Raw genomic sequence first — 19,043 nt, 5'->3', positions numbered from 1 at the left:
CGTCACTACTCCCTCGATTCCATCAGAGGGCAGGATCTGGCCTTTGGCAAGGCAGTTCTCTCCGCAATTTGATTGGGCATGTTAAATTTGTATTCTAAATTCTTTCCCACCTCCTTGCTTGGTACTGCTTTGGGAGTCTGTCATAGATCTGGAATACGTTGGTGGACCCAATCCCCTCAAAGAACAAGTTACTTTCTTACATGGTAGCGTTCTTTCGATGGGATGGTCCGACGGCGTATTCCATATCGCTCCCTCCCTTCCCCGCTGCAGAATTTCTTTTGCGATTGCAGCTTGTGTTCCGCAAGGCCTTGTATGTCTGACTGGCAGAAAACTGGTGGCACACGTTCTGGGAAAAAACTAAAACTGAGGCTATGGGTGTCGTGCGTCCTACTTATCACATCGGGTGACATTGGCCGTCGGAGGAGGTCCTCAGGGACGGCGCATCGACGTAATCTATGCAGACGCCAAAGATTTTCCAAAGCAGCACAGCTGTGGACATTACCTGTCATAGATATGGAATACGTCGTCGGACCATCCCATCGAAAGAACGTTACCAGGTAAGAAAGTAACTTGTTCTATTGGTGAGGTATGCTAGTTATTGTAATGGCAGTGCATTGGTACATCAAAAAGTGGGTATTTGACGTGAGTACCAACATTATCTACTTTAGGGCAATATGCATGGATTTGTAACTGTAATGAAGGTTGCGGCTGTGGGGAGGGGGTGTAAGTGAGGGCATACATGGGGTCCACGCTCTCTACTGGCAAATGGATGAGCTTGCTACTACTCTAGTAGATCCACTGATTGCCAGTGAATCAGCATTACAAGTGTGCTAAAGAGTTATGCCAGTGGTTTGAGGGGTGGTTACCACAGTACATACGGGTGAGATGGGTGAAGAAGGCATTAAAGCCCATAGTCTGGAAAGTAATCTGGATTGAGTCACCGCACCAGTGATCTATTGTTTGCTTGCGGGCAATTTGGGGTCTAACCACAAGAATAACAATCCACTGCATTGCCTAAACTGTGCCAACCGTTCTGCATTGCTGCTTCATGGCATGCATAGCCGGTATGTTATGCTGTGGTTTCTCCTTGCAGTCATCACCTGCTTCCATGACCACTGGTACAGCATAGACTTGCTGCATGACCATCCATAACTTACCAACCCCCTCCCCACGATCATATGCCACAATCCAAACCGTTATTCTTTATGGGAATAACAATCCAAGGGGTGACCCTTGGATGCCCCATTTTGAAGTCTCCTGCATGCAGGGGGGGGGAGGGATCACCTTTACATGCTGCTTCTGATACTGCCGGGCATAGATCATGGTTATGTTCCGCACCGCTATGGAACTGTAATGCAGGTGGGTGTACCAGCCCATTGTCCTCCTGTCTTCTATTTGGGGGACGGGGGGGGGCGAGGGGGTTGTTGGATTGCGTAAATTGGGGTGAGCATTCCACACCACTAATCTGCTGACTCTCATTACAGGTCATACGGCACGTATTCTTAATCTGGCCATGAGTCCCGATGGCTGCACAGTTGCCTCTGCTGCGGCAGATGAAACCCTAAGACTTTGGAAGTGCTTTGAGGTGGATCCAGTCAAAAAGAAGGAAAAGGAGAAAGTGGGCAGCAACAAGAACAGCATAATCCACCAGAGCATTCGATGATTTACACTTCTAGTCTAATTGACCCCTCACCGGCACCCCACTACCCTCACACACATCCAGGCGCAATCATGAAAATGAGAGACTTTCCAGAGCATTGTACAGTTATTTTATTAGTAGTCCATAGCTTCAATAAAGAACTTTTGCACGTGATCCGAGGATTCATGGATGTCTGTTTTGTGGGTGTTGGGTTGAGCCTTGACGGCAGGATTGACCAGTTCTTCTGTGATCATTCTGTGGTGGATACCACAATACAGGATGCCTAACCCTCATGGAAAGTGAACCCCTCTAGTCTGCTTTCTGCCATAAACTGCAGTGCTTGTGCGGATTATGCCATTGTTTTAGTGAGCTCATCTTCCAGCCCTCTGCAGTGAATCGGAAGGCAGAGGAATTCATACGCAAGGCTCATGAGGCCCAGCTTTGAGGACTACTCCAAAGAGCCCAATAATGCAGCATTTGCAAATGGCGATGGGTATTGCATGCACCATTAGTCATTGTAGATTAACACATTTTATAAATAAAGCTAAACTTGACACAAGTTGACGAAATGGTTAATGATGGGGGTGAGGGGGGCGCTTCATGAATGAGCAACATGCATTGCATAGTTGCCCAATAACCTATTTTACTTGGTTTTATTTGTTACCACAAATTACGGCTTAAGTAATTATCATTTGAGTAAGTAAAATCCACATTGTTTCTAGTCCTGCTACTTCGAACAGTTTGGGCTGGTAGAAGCAGCATGACTTGTCAACCACTAACTGGGGGGGGGGGGGGGGGGGGGGAATTCACTTCTATCCATGTCCAAGAGCAGCTTCCTGGTGGATGTCTCCTCCAGAATGTGCTGCAAGAAAAGGACTGTTAAAATGGGAGGTTAATGTCAGCATTGAGGTACTGTGTGGAAAGTTATCACTGCTAGGTTCCAATACAAATGTATATAGCATATTTGGTCTAACATGCTGTAATTATTTTCCTTTGGTCAGTGGCTGGTGGGGGAGGGGTAATCTTCAGGGAATACTCGCACTACAGAAAGGGTTAATCCTGAGGTGGTTTTCAATGCAGGATGGGATATCTGAATGGATAGGTCGGTAGCCTTGCACAATGTTGATGTGGCAGGCAGGGTCCTTATATCATTTAGGCAGGATTTGTACCTAGGCGACTGAGAATTGATTAACTCTCATAAGACTATACATTTTTCACCTCTGCTGCCGGCTCTTGCACCAAGCAATCTAGAGCAGACCTGTTAATGTCTGCCCTTGAGGTGTCTGGCACAGCACATGCAGACAAAGCTTTCAAGTGAGTTAGCCCTGCCCACTGTCGACACCTTGTATCCCTTTCTGTGCAGGCTGCAAGCATTCCTGCATTTTCCTTTGTTTCCTTCACTGGGCCTTCGCTCATAAAGGTATGGTTTGTGTATAGTACATTGTGTGCAACACTACTCTTTATGGGACCTGTGCCCCAATAACCGCTGAGTGCATGTTTGGCCTGTGACTCAGTGGGTCTTGGCTACTCACCCAGCAGGGGGGGGAATCTTCCACTACCAGCCTCATGGTTTTTGTCACAGCAGAATGGAAGTGTCCTGGCTGTTTTTAGGGCACTCTGGCATGGGAACCATGCATAGTCGCCCAAGAATAGTCTCGTATGAGGGGTCAAATGGATTCTAAATCTAATGGGGTCTGCACCAAGGCCTGAACATCTGATAACCGAGATGGTCTTTCCCAGGGTGTCGCCACTGGATGCTTGCAGAGGCCTGTCACTGAAGAGCCATTGGTCATAGGACCAGTCTTCTGCCATGTAAGTTGCCAGGATGTGTCCTGAGGGCCGGCTGCCTCATGGCACTAGGAAGTCTGTTACCATGCCCTAATCTTCTGGAGAGCCTTTGTAGTACCAGCAAACTCTGAACACATCGCCAAGTTCTTGTCTGTGATAAGCCAGTTACCAAAATGGTTGGCGTCATTGTGCATCAATTTGACTCAGCATCTGCTGTCATTATGACCGGATTCTGGGAACTTGCCTCAAGATATGAGGTTGTATGCTCCAGGTGGTTTGGGGCCTTTGCATCGGAGTGTGGATGGGTTTATATGCACAAAGGATGCATTGGGCGCCAATGTACACTCTGTAACTGAGCCCCTGATTGTAGGATCCAGATGCAGAACAGTGGTCGGTTCTGCCTAGGTATCTGTACTGGCACCCTTTGTGGCTGCCTGCCTGGACCCCAGCATTGTCAGTGACTGGACTCTGCCTCTACCTCCCAGGCTTCTTGTAAAGATGGCTTCTTCAAGCAATTCCAGTTACTCATGAAGGCTCTGGCCACAACTGCCTTATCAAATTCATACTTTAAAGGCCTTCATCCTCATCTTGCTCAAGTCGCTCTCCCTTTTTTCTTCCTCCACATCCCCCACATCCACTGGCACCTCTGCTGGTGACGCTAGCCAGTCTCCATGCAACATAGTTTGCTGTGGCCATCTTTAATTGGCTATCACTTCATGCAGCAATATTCTCTCGCCCCAAAATCCAGCTGAATACCCTAGACATTTGGGAACACCAACCAGGAAGAAATTGCCTCATACCAACACCACCAGGGACGACAAAGTCACTGATGGATTAGGCGGGAAGGTGAGAGCATGTCATTGCTTTTGAACTCCCTAGGTGCGTCCCAGTAGAGAGCATAACGGTGAAGACCAGCTGGTGATGGCCTCTTGACCTATAGGCCTGTGGCTTCCTACTGCACATGCGAGTACCCCTAGCTTGCAAATTACTCCATTTCTCCACTCTGTGGTACACCCCTATTATGCATTCACTCCTGCTGCACTTACTATTCATGCAAAGGCCTCTTAACCTAAAACGCACATCTTGAACTCCATTGCTTGCATCACCTACTTCCAACAAAGCCAAGCTAACCATACATCCCCAACACCTATCCACCTTGCCCCTCTACCTCTCCGACCCGCTCTTACCCTTCCTGCATCAACAGAAGATTGCACTCTACAATGCTCGCTCTGCTTGTAACACAATCTTATCACAAACAACTTTCACGCCAGTGCTCCGCCCCTAGACCACCTTGCTATCACTGAAACCTAGATTTCACGATCTGACCCTGCCCCTCAGGTGGCCCTAAAATACTCCAACTCATCATTCATTCACTTTTCTTGTCTGACTGGCACAGGTGGAGGTGTTGGCCATCTACTCTTCCCACCTCAAATATCCAATGCCACACCCTCGCCGCTTTTGAATTCGCATGTCCCCATTTTGGCATATTGGTCTGTGATTACAATGTTTGGCATTTATATAGTGATCTATATATCATTGGTATGATCTCAAAGCGCTAGGGGGTCGAACGCCCTTGGAGACCGTAGTCCAGGTCAGTTGAGAGAGTAGGGTAGTAAAGGGTGCTTGGGTGCACTCTGAGCAGATGGTGTGATTGCCTGATAGCTGCATCCTAACATGAGGTGCAGTGGTATTGTGATCAGTTGAATGTGTGAAGTCTGGTAGTTGGTCAGACTGCATTCTGGCGGCATTAGCCCTGTGTAGGATGCTTGTGTGCAGCTAGGTCAATTTTCTTTTTTTTTTGTATGTTGGATATAGCTGCGTTTTAGCATGTTCAAGAAGTATTGTTTGAATGTGAGTAGCTAGGCCATTAATCTACTGTATAGCTGTGCTCTGTTGTGTTAGCGTAGAGGGTGAGCATAGGGGAGGTTTGTCTGTAGTGGATGTTTTGTTTGTAATGGATGTTTTGTTCTTATAAGCCCACTGTTCCGAATCACATTCTCGTGTTGCGGGGTAGTTGCACTCCTGGGTAGATGGCACAGGAGGCTGCTAGATCTGTGCAGTAGACTCAGGTGGCGGATAGACAGCAATTGCATAGCTTACCACCATCTTTGGTATCTGGCTTAATTCTGTCTTGGTCACTAGTTTGTTGCTTTCTGTGGCAATTTTGCTTGGTATCACCTTGAACTTTGTCCGCAAGCTACAATTCCTTTCCAATGTAATATTTAACTGTGGTCAAAATGGTGGTCTGGGTTTCAGCGGCCCTAGATGGTCCTAATCGGGTCTACAGAAAGCCAGGTTTTTAGAGCTTTGCAGAATGCCATGTAGTCTTGGTTGTGTCGAATGTGTGGGGGAACTGAGTTCCAGAGTTGGAGCCGAGGTCGAGAAGGCGAATCCTCCAATCCTGGCTGAATTGGAGGTTGGAATCGCTAATAAGAGTGCAGTGCTTGATCTTGGGGTTCGTGATGGGAGGTAGGATTTAATCTTCTCTTGTAGGTACGTTGGGCCAGTCTTGTGTACTGCTCGGTGGGTAATGCATAGGGTTTTGAAGGTGGCCCTTCTTCCCACAGGGAACCGGTGCGGGGAGATGTGATCTGTGTCCCAGTTCAATGAGTTTTGCGGCAGCTTTTTGGGCGCTTTGGAGTTTAAGTTGATGTGTATGTGCTCCCAGGTACAAGGAGTTGGCATAATCCAGTCTCGACGGAACAATGGCCCTAATTGCGGCGTGTCTGTTGGGATAGGTGAGGTAGTTGAAAATGTGTCTCAGGAATTTGAGCTGGTAGTGACAGGATTTTGATACAGTATTGATGTTACGGAAGAGGGTTAAGCTGGAGTCCATAGCGCAGCCTAGGTTTGACTATTTTGGGGGGGGGCAACATTGCTACACACCATGATCTGTTTTCTGGGTTTAGAAGGAGGTGTTTTCTGGTCATCCATTGGACGGTATCACTGAGGCAGGCTTCAAGGTCGGGGCGTGGGTTGGAATTCGTTGGATAATTTGGGTATTGTCGTAGTTGTAGCAGGAGAGGTGGTTTGTTTGTTTGTTTTATTCACTTTTTATGCGCGCCAGACCCAGGGGTAACAGGGCGCAGTGGCAAGGAAATACGAAACTTACAGGTGGTGTGCACAGATGATTCCTGGTAGTGGTCAGAGGTCGAAAAGGAAAGCAGGGGCAGGTGCAACAGGGACCTCCAGTGGCCACAGTGCAAACGGCCAAGATGCGGGGGGGTGATCCAACCCCGCTGCAGAGGAAGGAGGCAATCCACCTGAGCTCCAGACCCCAAGGGAGTGGAGACAGTTAAGGAGGACAGAGCTGCCAAAGCCTGCCGACAGATCAAGGAGAACCAGCGCAAACCACCCCCCGGAGACAGTCCCAAACCGAGACAGTGATCCCGCTGCGTGACCCGAAGCCTGACGGAGCAGGGTTGAGCTGGACTCCACAAAACCAGAGCACGCAACATGGGCCATGACCCTTGCGAGAAATATTGTGTTGGAGATTGGCCCGCAATTCTTGGTCAGGGGTTCCATGTGACGATATCCCCACAAAAATGTCGCCGTACAATAATGGCGCTGTTTTTCTGCAGCAATATTACCCCATGGAACGTGGGGGACACCCCTGCAACCACTTTTTTTTTAAAGCTAGCAGTACACACCCTAACTCCTATCCTCCAAAAATGGTTTGCACGTGGTACATAAAACTTAATCCAATAAGGTACAGGCATTCCAAGAGTCAAAAAGCCATGCATCCCCAACTGTTCTGTGAGCTGAAATTGCACAAAAATCCAGATTCAAATCTCCTTAACCAGTGTCTAGCGACATTAAAGATAATGCATGTAAAACAAATTTGAAAAATTGTTGTAGGCAATCATCCAGATCCCGAAAAAGCAAAAAAGAATGTACCTGTTCTTGCATTTTAGGAGAACTTTCCACATTGGAGACCTGTAAAACCTGCAGAGGAAAATACTAATATCGGAGTTTGGCCCACAGATTTTGTTTATACATCAATAAAGTGCTGCAACCATGTAAAATCGAACTTGCAGATATCAAGGCACTTGGTGGTACCTGATTGCGTACCTCTTGGATAAATGCCACACTTGTCTACACATTAGCCTGAAGAAATGAGTGTGGCTTGTTCAACCAAGCCCGTGACATCACCTGCAGGGTTGGTCTAATGATGTAACTGAACGTTAACTGTGTACAAGGTATCCATTAATACGATCACAAAGCTGCTTGAAGTATTTGTTTAGTGTATTCAGTAGGGACCTTTTTGCAACATCAGAGTAGATCTGAAACGTGAAGTTGATTGTGTGGAACATAACCTAGATCAGCATTATAAAGGATATTTGTACCATGCACCATCACCACCGGAGTGGTCCCCTGGCGCTCTGGTGGATCTGAAAAGGAAAGCGGGTGGGGGAGGGGTGGATTGGTGGGAGTGAGCGGGATCCATGCAAGAGAGCAGTGATGTGCTTTTAGCAGCTTCAGCTTGGTTAATACTGTTTGCTGAGCTTGGGGTGCTTTACTGTTCTGTAGCTGTTGTGTGAAGCTGTTTTTGTTGTGGTGTAGTGAAGTTTGTGCATTTCTTTTGTGCTTAAGGGTTGTGGTTGTATAGAGTTTCAGGGGTGTATGCAGAGGGGTGAGATTGTTGGTGGGTAGGTTATTGAACTCGCTATATAGAGCTGATGTGTTCAACTTGCACGTTCTTTCTAGGGGTCTTGTGAATATCTGCACATCTAAATCCAGCCTTGTCTAATAGTCACAATCCTCTCTGATGCATGCCCAATATTCACCATTGTAACCAGATGTGGTACTGACCTACCTTCGAGCCTGTCTAGATGCAAATCAAGCTAGCATATAAGATTCTATCAAATATGGCATTGATATTACCAGCGCAGTCTAAATGTGGCAATGGTGAATATTCTATATACTATATAGGCATTCAAAATCCTTGATTTGACTCGGGCGAATGTTCACAATTCTATCTGAGTGTGGCGCTTGCTAACATTCACGCTTCTAAGAGTGGGATTGCTAACCTTCAAATTCCGATAAAGATGCAACGTGGGTTAGTGTTCACCATTGCAACTAAATGTGGTATTGCTTTCATTCACAATTCTGTCTGGCTCCGGTGCAGGCTAATGTTCACAATTCTGTCTACATGTGGTACTTGCTAAGTATTCATAAGTATGGCACTTGGTAAATTTCATGGAGTGGGTAGGGTTGTTGGATAGTGTTGGGCATGTATGCTAATTTCTGTCCTCATGGGCTGTTGCTTGTGTTCTTTTCCACCTAGTGTCTCTTATTGTAGGAGTTTCCCTTAGTCGGAATCTGGATGTTGCATGTCGTCATATGTTCGGTCAATCTGTTATTTGTGTTTCCTGTTTGATTGTTTAGTTTAAATTTGGTTCTGTGGTGTTGAGAGCCAGGTTTTTAGTAGCTTTCTAAATTGTAGGTGGTCTTTGGTGTTTGTTTCTTTTGGTTTTTTGCGGCCATGTGGGAGAAGGAGCATCCTTGTTTTTTTTCTTGACATATGGTTTTGTTTCCAGGTGGATTTCATTGCTTGATCTGAGAAGTCTCGTTGGCTTGTAGATTTTCTTTTGTAGGAATTAAGCACCTTGTCCGCTGATTGCCTTGTGTTATGCACATTGTTTTGAAGGTGATACAAGGTTTTGACTGCGAGCCAATGTGTTTTTAGTGCTTGAGTGTGATGTGCTCTCTTCTGGATAGTTTGAGGTGTCTGGCTGCTGCGTTTTCGATGCGTTGTAGTTTCTTCAGGGGGTATTCTAGCATCTCGAGGTAGAGGCAGTTTGCGTAGTCTATTCTTGATATGAGGGTCATGATTGTAAGTGTTTTGTGGGTGCAATAGAGGAACGGTAGGATTCTTGTGTGAAGGTGGAAGAAGCATTACTTTGAAAGGGGCCCCTAGGGGGTCCCTCGTGCTATGGAAACAAGGCAATGACCATACACGAAAAAATGCGCCAGACACGAGGTTTCAAATTCCCAATGCTAGGGTTTATTGCAAGCAAAAGAGTATCAATTGGCCAATTCTGATCTCACGCCCCGCAACGTGAGTTTCCTAGACCTCGAGGGACGCAAGAGAGCGAATTACGTACATCAGTTACATATATACAAAATGCATATCATACAATCAGCAAAGTCATGTTCAACACCCCTCTTTAAGTTCCTTTGAACTCGGGATGACGATGGACATATCCGACGAGTATGATGATTATAATGCTTTCGATGTCTAGTAACAATGTGCAATTTAGAAAGTGCAGAGGCATCTTTTAGAACACGGTGGTTCTGTTCTTGGAAGCAATCTGTACACGGGGGAAGAGCCACATTCCAAGCTCTATCTATGAGGTACTATTCGTGTCCTGGGAGCCGACACGTTCTAAAGGGTTTTGCGAGGGGGGGGGGGCGTAAAGAAAGCATAATTCAAGCCTTTAACTGTATTATTCTAACATATTCTACCATCGTACGAGACTGGCTGGCAGCTGTGAAGTGATTAAATGCCCTGCAGCTTCCTCCCAAGGCTACAGAGGGAGTGTGGGCATTCCTCTCTGGGCTACTCATGAGGAGTTTCAGCAAACTCTTCAATCATGCGAGCTTGTCCTTTCATATTCAGACAACAATGTTAACAGTTGAGCAGAGTAAGCAGAATCTGCAAGAATTGCAAGCTGCAAAGCTTTTTTTAGACAAAGCAATGAGCAATGGTTAACGAGCAAAATGGCGAGTCGTGCTACATTTAAAATGGCCGCTCGTCGGTCAAGCATAGCAGTTTATATTTCTATAATTCGGTGCATAAAACGGTTGGCCCACGGCCATCAAGTTACATCTATCATTCAAATGAAGGGTATTCATTTTTCCAAATTGACAAACCCTTCTTTTGGCCGTGTGCCAAACGTCTTATTTATTCATTGTATCCTCCTCTTCTGAGGAGGAGTCTGGGGTATCTGCATCTGAATCATCTCCATCATTGTCTATCCCCATGAATTGTTTTACTATTTTTGTTTCCTCTTGTCTGTTATTCCGGCCATGCATTTGTTTTCCTCTCAACACCATGTGCATACATCCCTTAGTACATCCATCAGTTATTTCAGTGCATATTATTGGTAAGCATTGTATGCAACAGCAGCATGTTATGAATACCCAGAGTACCATCATTAGTATCGAAATTAACTTCCATCCCCAAGACCGCAATAATCCCCATAACCAGGATTCTATCCCCCAACCCCCTGCTTCAGGAGAGAGTGTGGAACTTGACATGTAATTTCTGGATTGCTTTAAATATCGTAGGGGAGTAGTCATCTATATACACACAGCATGTAGTTTTTACGAGCTTGCAAACTCCCCCACGATCAACTAATATTATATAGAGAGCCATTCTGTTTTGAAGTGCCATCAGTCTTATTCCTTTTTCTTCTAACGTCATATTCAATAAAATATCCGTTGTGGAATCTATTGTTTTTTGTAATATTCCAGACAGTTTTCTTATATTGTAAGTTTTCTATTTGGGACAAGAACGGTATAAATGATTTGGCTATATCCATTGCCATCATTCCATCCTCACTACTCGTTCTACCTTTTGTTGGTCTGGCTACTTCTGCTGTCTCCAAGAGGAACACTCCTGGAAACAGTAGACCTAGGTAGCATGTACCTCCCCAGTTCCTAGGTAACCATGGATATGCTTTTTCTCCACACATAAAATAAACAGGGTCTCCCACGTACACGGGGTCTATTTCATGTTTTAAAACCACTGTGTTCAGGCAGTTGCTAAACGTTCCTACTTTATAGGAACCCTTTTTCTGTAGAAATAGGGGAGCAGTTTTGGGGCTGTGATCCACTGTATAGGCAGGTGGCACAGCATCTTTGTTCCATTCATCCCTCATCCGAAATGTCATTACTGATGTTTTCTGCTGGCGGGGTTGGTCTATTCTGCCTATGTAATCTATCTAGTCTTGTTATTTTTCGTGTATTCTTTCTCATGGGTTCTAGTGCAAACACGCAAGCTTTTTGGAATATGGAACAACCCACAGGTCTCATGATTACTTCCTCAAATTCATTCATATTGGTCTCATCTAGCTGACCCGTATTACTCTTGTTCCATTTCCCCAAAGAACATTGCACTTAACGTTACTTCACAGGAATCAATGGCAACGGTTGTGCATACCAGCCTATCCCTTTCCCACCCTGCTGTGGTAAATGGGCACAAACCCAGCAATCTTTTTCTTTAACACCGCATGGGTCCTGTTCATGATGAGCAACAATGTATTGTTGCCGTATCCTTCTCGGTCTCTTCCATTGGGGCAAAGTACTAGTGATTACATAAAGCGGGCTTTCAGTAGCTGCTTTTGGCAAAAGTGTTTCTAATGGGTGTAAGTACTCCAGGAACCATAGTGTAATAGCTGTTATTGCAGGTACTATCATACTTAAAAAAACATAGGACCAATGTCCAAATCAGTACCTTAGTCCTTTTACCATGTTTTTTCCTTAAATTTACAGTCTCTAAATTTATTCTTTTCAGCGGGGGGGTGCAGGAGGAGGCTGAAACCGGTCTTGACTTGTTCTTCATCGTCCTTCTTGCTGGCGAAGTTTGTCATGAATGTCTTTCTTGATGCCAGAAAAGTTCAACGAAAAATGTCAGTTCAATTCTGCCAGCCTTTTCACAGCCTGGATCATTTATCCACTCCCGAGCAAGATTAGTTCCTCCCACTGCTCAGACGAGTTCTGAACAGTTCTTTATTGATAGAGTACTATGTGCATCCAGCTTGTCCCGCTCTGGCTTAGGACACATGTACTTTTATATGCGCACCGAGGAGCCGTGAGTCTTGAATTGTCCGACTTGCACAATTCTCACACTTCTCCAGCATGGGGTCTGGCATGGATTCACATGCTCATGAATATTCCCGTCAGGCTGGGAATCCTCGGTAAAGAAAAAACCAGTATCAGTTTCGTTTCTGCTCTGTCTTTCGTAGTAGTAACCAATCACTGATCTCTGTCATACTGACCACAGCCAATGACTGCCCTCTACCTAAGCCCTGCCTCTGGCAGCCATTTTCAGATTTTTACTGCACGTTCAAGTGTTGGGATCCTCGTGCGATTGCTCTCGAGCGTTAGTGCTATTTTTTTCACGTTTTTTCCTCAAAAACTTCGTTTTTTCGGTCAAAAAGAGCCTCAAGCTCCACCGATTCTTCATCCGATCAACGGGGACCCGTGTTGGATTCGTCTACGCCCCTCAAGGGTGAAAATTTGGTCGAGCCACGCTTTTGGAGGACTCCAGAAGTTTCTCAGGCCCATCTCGGACATGGCCCAGGAGAAGGGAAGCTCGACGCCCGGAAAGCTGTTCAGGGTCTGCCCTGGATGCCAGCTTCAGAATGTCTTTAAGGGGGACGAACACTCCTTTTGTCTTTACTGCCTACATGAGGACAAGACGCACGTGGAGAAGGACTGTGCGTTTTGCAGCAACATGTCGGAGCGGACCATGAAGGACCGCCATCAACGTCTCGCCAACTGGCTGGAAGGGAAGAGCCTGTCAGGCGAGAAGAAATCCGAGCGGTCTTCTAAGACCTTTGAGGACGCGACGGGGGTCCAACACAAGGCCAAGCACCGCGAGTCCGCTGGCACCGGGAGCGCCGAACGGTCGGGCTCTACGGGTGCCAGGCAGGGCGCATCCTCCCCGGCACCATCAACCACGAGCCAACGTTCTGGTTCGGGTAAGAGTAAGGCTGAGCACCTGGCGAAGCTCCTGGAGAGGCCCCGGTCGAGCTCGAAGGCCCCATCGGAGGGAGAGCGAGGCAGTGTTCCCCCCCCCAACGAGAAGGCGGTGACCGCACCTAAGGTGGTGAAAGCCTTAATCCATCCGGCCAAGGCCTCTATCGAGACAGTCGTGGCGGCCCTGGCTCAGCCTGTGGAGGCTACACCAGTGGTGGCGACCTTGGGGCTCAGTCTCCCTGCCACCGCGGAGGGAGTCCTCTTTTATGCCCATCGACAGGACCCACGTGAAACCTCCGGAGAAGAAAAGGGGGGGGCAGGAGGACGTCGTGGATTCTGCCTCAACCTGAGGAAGAGCTGATCGAGGTCTTGAGCCACGGCGTTGGCGTGGAAGAAGACCAGCCCGTCGGGAGGGATCCGACGGAGACGACGATAACATCGAGGGTGCCGACGGGGCCCCTGACCGCCCGTCGGACTCCCCTCAACCAGCGCCGCAAGACAACTCGGCGGCCATTTTGTTGGCTATACAGTCCTTATGCTCGGAGATAAGGACGAGACTGCCGTCACCAGCGGAGGAACCGCTCCCGACGGGGGACCCGGAGCCAGGCCCTTCTGGGAGCCCTCCCCCTAAGAGAAGGATTCATCCTCCACCTCCTTTTCAGCCATCGTGCCCTGTTCAGCCCTCCTCCCCGACTCGTGGGGATGATACAGGGACTGACACGGCCGCGATGGGTACGGACGACTAGGTTTACGACGATCTGCCGTTGTCACCTCCCACCCGGGCTTCCCCGCCCGACGAGATTGGATTGTTTCACTCCATGATCGCCAGGGCATCCGAGCTCTTCCAGCTCTGCCCGGAGAAGGAAGGTTTCCTTTATCAACGGTGCGAGGCCAAGAGGAAGACTGTCCTCTCCGTGCCTCTACTGGACGATATTTGGGATGAGGGCCTCGCCCTCCTCAAGAACCCATACATGACGCCGGCTAGAAGGGATCGGTACGAGAAGTACCGGGTCCCGGACGCGGCCCCCTTGTGCCTCCGGGCACAGCCGACCCCGGACTCCGTCGTCTCCGCGGCGGCCAGGAAGAAAGTGGGGGGGGGGGGTGCGGCCTCTACGTCCACTTCCCCGCCGGACGGCGAGGGAAAAAAATTGGATACGATGGGACGCAGGGTCATCTCGTCTGCAGCGACGACGATTAAGGCGGCCAACGCCTTGGCTATCGTAGCCCGCTACGACAGGGAGCTGTGGTACAAACTGGCCCCCCTGCTGGACTTCCTACCGGACGACAAGAGGGCGGATGCCCTAGAGATCTTGAAGGAAGGAGAGGTGGTGTCGGACCACGCCATTACGATTGCGACGGACATCGCTGACACTGGATTTCGCCAGTTGGGCAACGGCGTGTGCCTTAGGCGGCGTGGATGGCTCAAGGCTACTGACTTCCGTCAAGACGTGCAGACCAGAGTCTTGGACATGCCGTTCGATGGAAACAACCTGTTTGGGAAAACAGTGGACGATTCCCTTCAAGCCATCAAAGCAGACACGGAGACGGCCCGGGCTCTTGGGGTTCTCCAGCAATGCCGGCCGCCCTTTCGGAGCGGCGGAGGCAAACGGGGTGCCTCCAAAGGTTCCGGCGGCGGATTTTCCACCTACAGTCAAGCGGCCCGTTTGTTGTTGCAGGAAGCTTACAGGGGACGAGGCAAGTCAGGCGGACCCCGCCGTCGTCGCCAAGGAGGTCAAGGCGGCAAAGCCTTGTCGAAGCAGGACTGAACCGGCCGTGGGGTCGGGCCCCCACCGAAGCACCCCGGTCGGAGGCCGGCTGGCGAGCTTCGTCAGCGTGTGGGAGTCCATCTCCACCGACCGTTGGGTGCTGGACGCCCTAGCCCAGTGTCACGCGCTCGAGTTTCAAAAAGGTGCCCGCGCGTCCCCCCTGTGGCCAGGAAAGAACATCACGTCCCTCAACTTCTCTTGGAGATAAAGGCGATGCTCAGGAAGGGCGCCATCAAGCTCGTCCCAAAGAGGCTTCTGGGCTCCGGAGTTTACTCAAGATACTTCCGCGTGAAGAAGAAGAAGACGGGAGGATGGCGTCCCATCCTGGACCTACGACTGAACAAATTCATCAAGGCACAGAAGTTCTGGATGGTCACCCTCCAACACGTCCTGGGTCAGCTGGAGGAGGGCGATTTCCTGTCGTCGTTGGATTTGGAGGATGCCTACTTCCATATTCCCACCCTAAAGGGACACCGAAAGTTTCTCAGGTTCGTGGTCCAAGGGCGTCACTATCAGTTCAGAGCCCTTCCCTTCGGTCTAAGGTCGGCACCCAGGGTGTTCACCAAGTGCCTCGCACGGGTGGCGGCGCAGCTGCGCCGAGAGGTGATCCACGTCTACCCCTACCTGGACTGGCTCATCCGAGCCAAGACGAGGGAGCTCGCCGTGGAGCACACGGCAAGGACCGTCCAACTTCTCACGGACCTGGGATTCTCCATAAACTACGCCAAGTCCCACCTGGTGCCCGCGCAAGACGCACTGTTTCTGGGAGCGAAGCTCGATGGTGTCGCTTCTGGCCTCTCCGTCAAGGGCCATTCTGGGCAAGGTGCAGCAGATGCTGGTTGCGGACGCGGCCAGAGAGGTCCATCAAGTCCCTCCTCAGAATGATGTCTTCTTGCATTAACCTCATCCCCCTGTGCAGGCTCCGGATGCGCCCGTTGCAGGAGTTCCTGGACGCGCGCTGGATCCAGGCGACGGGCAGCTTCGAGGAGAGGATCACACTCTACGAGAGTTTCCGAAGAGCGATCCGGTGGTGGGGCACCTGCGCACATCTGACGGCGGGCATGGACTTCCAGACCCCCGGCCACCAGGAGACCGTGACCACGGATGCCTCCCTGGAAGGGTGGGGAGCGCACACCGAAAATCTGCACGCGAGAGGCCTTTGGCTCCCGACGGAGAAGTCCCTCCATATCAACGTCCTGGAGCTCTGTGCAGTGTTTTGGGCCCTCAGGTCCTTCCTTCCGTCCCTCAAGGGCAAGGTGGTGAGGATCTTCACCGACAACACCACCACCATGTTCTACATCAGGAAACAGGGCGGAACCAGGTCCCCAGCCCTGTCCAGGGAGGCGCAGCATCTGTGGCTTTGGGCCGTCGCCCAAAGGATGTTTCTGGTGCCGTTTCATCTGGCAGGGATAAAAAAACACCATCGCCGACTCACTCAGCAGGGAGCTGCGCTCGTGCCACGAGTGGGAACTACGACAGGATCTAGTGGACCGCCTCTTCCGACGGTGGGGCACACCCCAGATCGATCTGTTCGCGACGGCGACGAACTCCAAGTGCCGGAGGTTTGCCAGCAGTTCTCCCCAGCCGAGGAGCACGGGCGATGCTTTCTCGTTCCCCTGGGAGGGCCTGTTTCTATACGCGTTCCCTCCATTGCCATTGCTGATCCGGCTCATCAACCAGCTCAAGAGGTCACGGTGCAGGATGATCCTCGTCGCACCTGCGTGGCCGAGGCAGATATGGTTCCCGGACCTTCTGGACTTGTCAGCGTCCCCGTCAATCAAGCTGCCAGTGGACGCGGATCTGCTCTCCAGGGAAGGAGGCGCCATCCTCCATCACGACCCAAAGTCGCTGAACTTGCAGGCCTGGCTCCTGCAGCGTTAGAGTTTGGAGGATACGACATACCGGCCGACTGCAGAGAGGTTCTTGCAAAGGCCAGGGCGTCCTCAACTCTTAAATGCTACGGACACAAATGGAAGAGGTTCTCTGTCTGGTGCCACGCACAGAAGATTAACCCTCTGTGGATTACGGCTCCCCAAGTACTGCCTTACCTACTGACGCTGGCCAAAGCTGGACTGGCACACGCGTCCATCAAGATTCATCTTGCTGCGATCTCCCGATACACCAGAACCACGGGGCGGACGTCCTTGTGGTCTCGTCTGGTGAAAGAGTTCATGAAGGGACTGTTCAGATCGTTCCCGCCGGTGAAGGCTCCGGCTCCGGCGTGGGAGCTCAACGTGGTGCTGACCAAGCTCATGGGACCTCCGTTCGAGCCTCTGCACTCGGCTCCGTTGAAGTTCTTGTTGTGGAAAACAGCGTTTCTTGTGGCCATCACCTCCGCACGACGGGTGGGAGAGATCCAGGCCCTTTCCTGCAAGGCCCCGTACTTGACTTTTCACGACACGAGGGTAGTGCTCAGGACGCACCCCTCCTTCATGCCCAAGGTGCTGTCGGACTTCCACCTCAACGAACCCTTGGTGTTGCTTGTTTTCTTCCCGTCGCCGGCTGAGAGGACTTTGCACTCGCTGGATGTGGCTAGAGCGCTGAAGTTCTACGTGGACCGCACGAAGGATTTTCGGAAGACGTCACAACTCTTTGTGAACTTTGGACCTGTCAATCAGGGGAAGGCTCTCTCGAAGACTTCCATTTCCAGATGGCTCTCCGGCTGTATCATGTACTGTCATCGGTTGGCAAACCGACCCCTGCCTGGCCGTCTGAGAGCCCATTCCACCAGAGCGATCGCAGCTACCACGGCGTTCCTATCTGGTGTGACCTTGCTGGACATCTGCAGGGCTGCTACGTGGAGGTCGACGCACACCTTCACGAAATTCTACTGCGTCGATCGGGATTCCAGGGAGGAGTCCAGGGTCGGCCAAGCAGTGCTGCGCAACCTGTTCGCCTAAGGTGAGCCTGGTGAGGAGGTAAGAATTGTTTAATGTTGAGTTTGATGTGATGCTTAATGTTGAGCCTATGCCACCTCCCGTGGTTGTGCATGTGTGTACTGCTATGTATTCTTTATTCATGAGCATGTGAATCCATGCCAGACCCCATGCTGGAGAAGGAACAAGTTACTTACCTGTAACTGTTCTCCAGCATGGGTCTGGCATGGATTCACATGCGAACCCTCCCGCCTACCCCTCTGCGGCTCTTCACTTGGTCATACTGCCACTTCACGTGCTACCAAATCTGAAGATGGCTGCCAGAGGCGGGGCTTAGGTAGAGGGCAGTCATTGGCTGTGGTCAGTATGACGCAGAGATCAGTAATTGGTTACTACTACGAAAGACAGATCAAACGAAACTGATACTGGGTTTTTCTTTACCGAGGATTCCCAGCCTGACGACGGGGAATATTCATGAGCATGTGAATCCATGCCAGACCCATGCTGGAGAACAACAGTTACAGGTAAGTAACTTGTGCCTTCTCTCCTCTACGCCCCTGGTTCCTACTCCGTCCGTGAGTAGAACCAAAGGCCAAAAAGAAAAGCACCGAAGATCTGTGGATCACTTTGCCTGTTGAGGCCGCAGATTATATCGATTCCCTCCTGCTATTGTATGATCCGTGAATACTGCCGTTGCATTTCCAGTATCAGGCTCCATATCAGCCTGTGGCACGATGGGCATCGATGAGCGTCGTGGCAATGATGTAGTTTCTTTCTCTGGCTTTGGTGCATTTGCGAGAACTGGTGGGCGCCAAAGGGGTACACGCGTTGTTTCTGCTCGTGTTTGCAATGCAGGGTTTGTGTTGCTCGGCAGTGATGTTTCCGCTAAGCAACATTGAGGCACTGTTCGCCCTTCACCCTTACTGGCAGCCTCCTCAGACTCTGTTTCGAGTTTCACTTCTCGCTTGGGCTTTGTTTGAACTTTCACTACTCGCACAGGCTGATGCTGTGGCACTGGACTGGCAACAGTTTCTTTAGTTTCCGAGACTGTTTCCTTTCTCTGGTCATCGGAAGTTGCCAGCAGTCCTGGGAATCTTTTGGCATGTGTCGCATGGATCCATGCCTTCTGTCCGTCCACTCGGATGGCCGTCTGTGTTGCCAAAAGTACTTGATAGGGGCCGCGCCACCTGGGTGCTAATGCTGTCGTCCATTCAAAGTTTTTGATTAACACCCAGCTCCCAGGCTCAAGTGAGTGCCCCGGTCCTG

General features: G+C 49.9%; 1 protein-coding gene across 3 annotated transcripts in view; it reads left to right on the top strand.

The window, feature by feature from the left end:
• CDC20 (cell division cycle 20) overlaps positions 1 to 1,813 on the top strand; it is a 200,844-nt gene extending 199,031 nt beyond the window's left edge. For all 3 annotated transcript variants that reach the window (XM_069642439.1, XM_069642441.1, XM_069642440.1), the window contains exon 11: positions 1,485 to 1,813. In XM_069642439.1, the coding sequence (XP_069498540.1) occupies positions 1,485 to 1,663 (179 nt within the window). In that variant the 3' untranslated portion in view covers positions 1,664 to 1,813. The remainder of the gene's footprint in view (positions 1 to 1,484) is intronic.
• The last annotated feature ends 17,230 nt before the right edge of the window (positions 1,814 to 19,043 follow it).

The sequence above is a fragment of the Ambystoma mexicanum genome, chromosome 1q (assembly GCF_040938575.1).
Source record: "Ambystoma mexicanum isolate Mex_15411 chromosome 1q, UKY_AmexF1_1, whole genome shotgun sequence".
Lineage (NCBI taxonomy): Eukaryota > Metazoa > Chordata > Amphibia > Caudata > Ambystomatidae > Ambystoma > Ambystoma mexicanum.
This window is presented reverse-complemented; position numbering and strand designations above follow the sequence as displayed.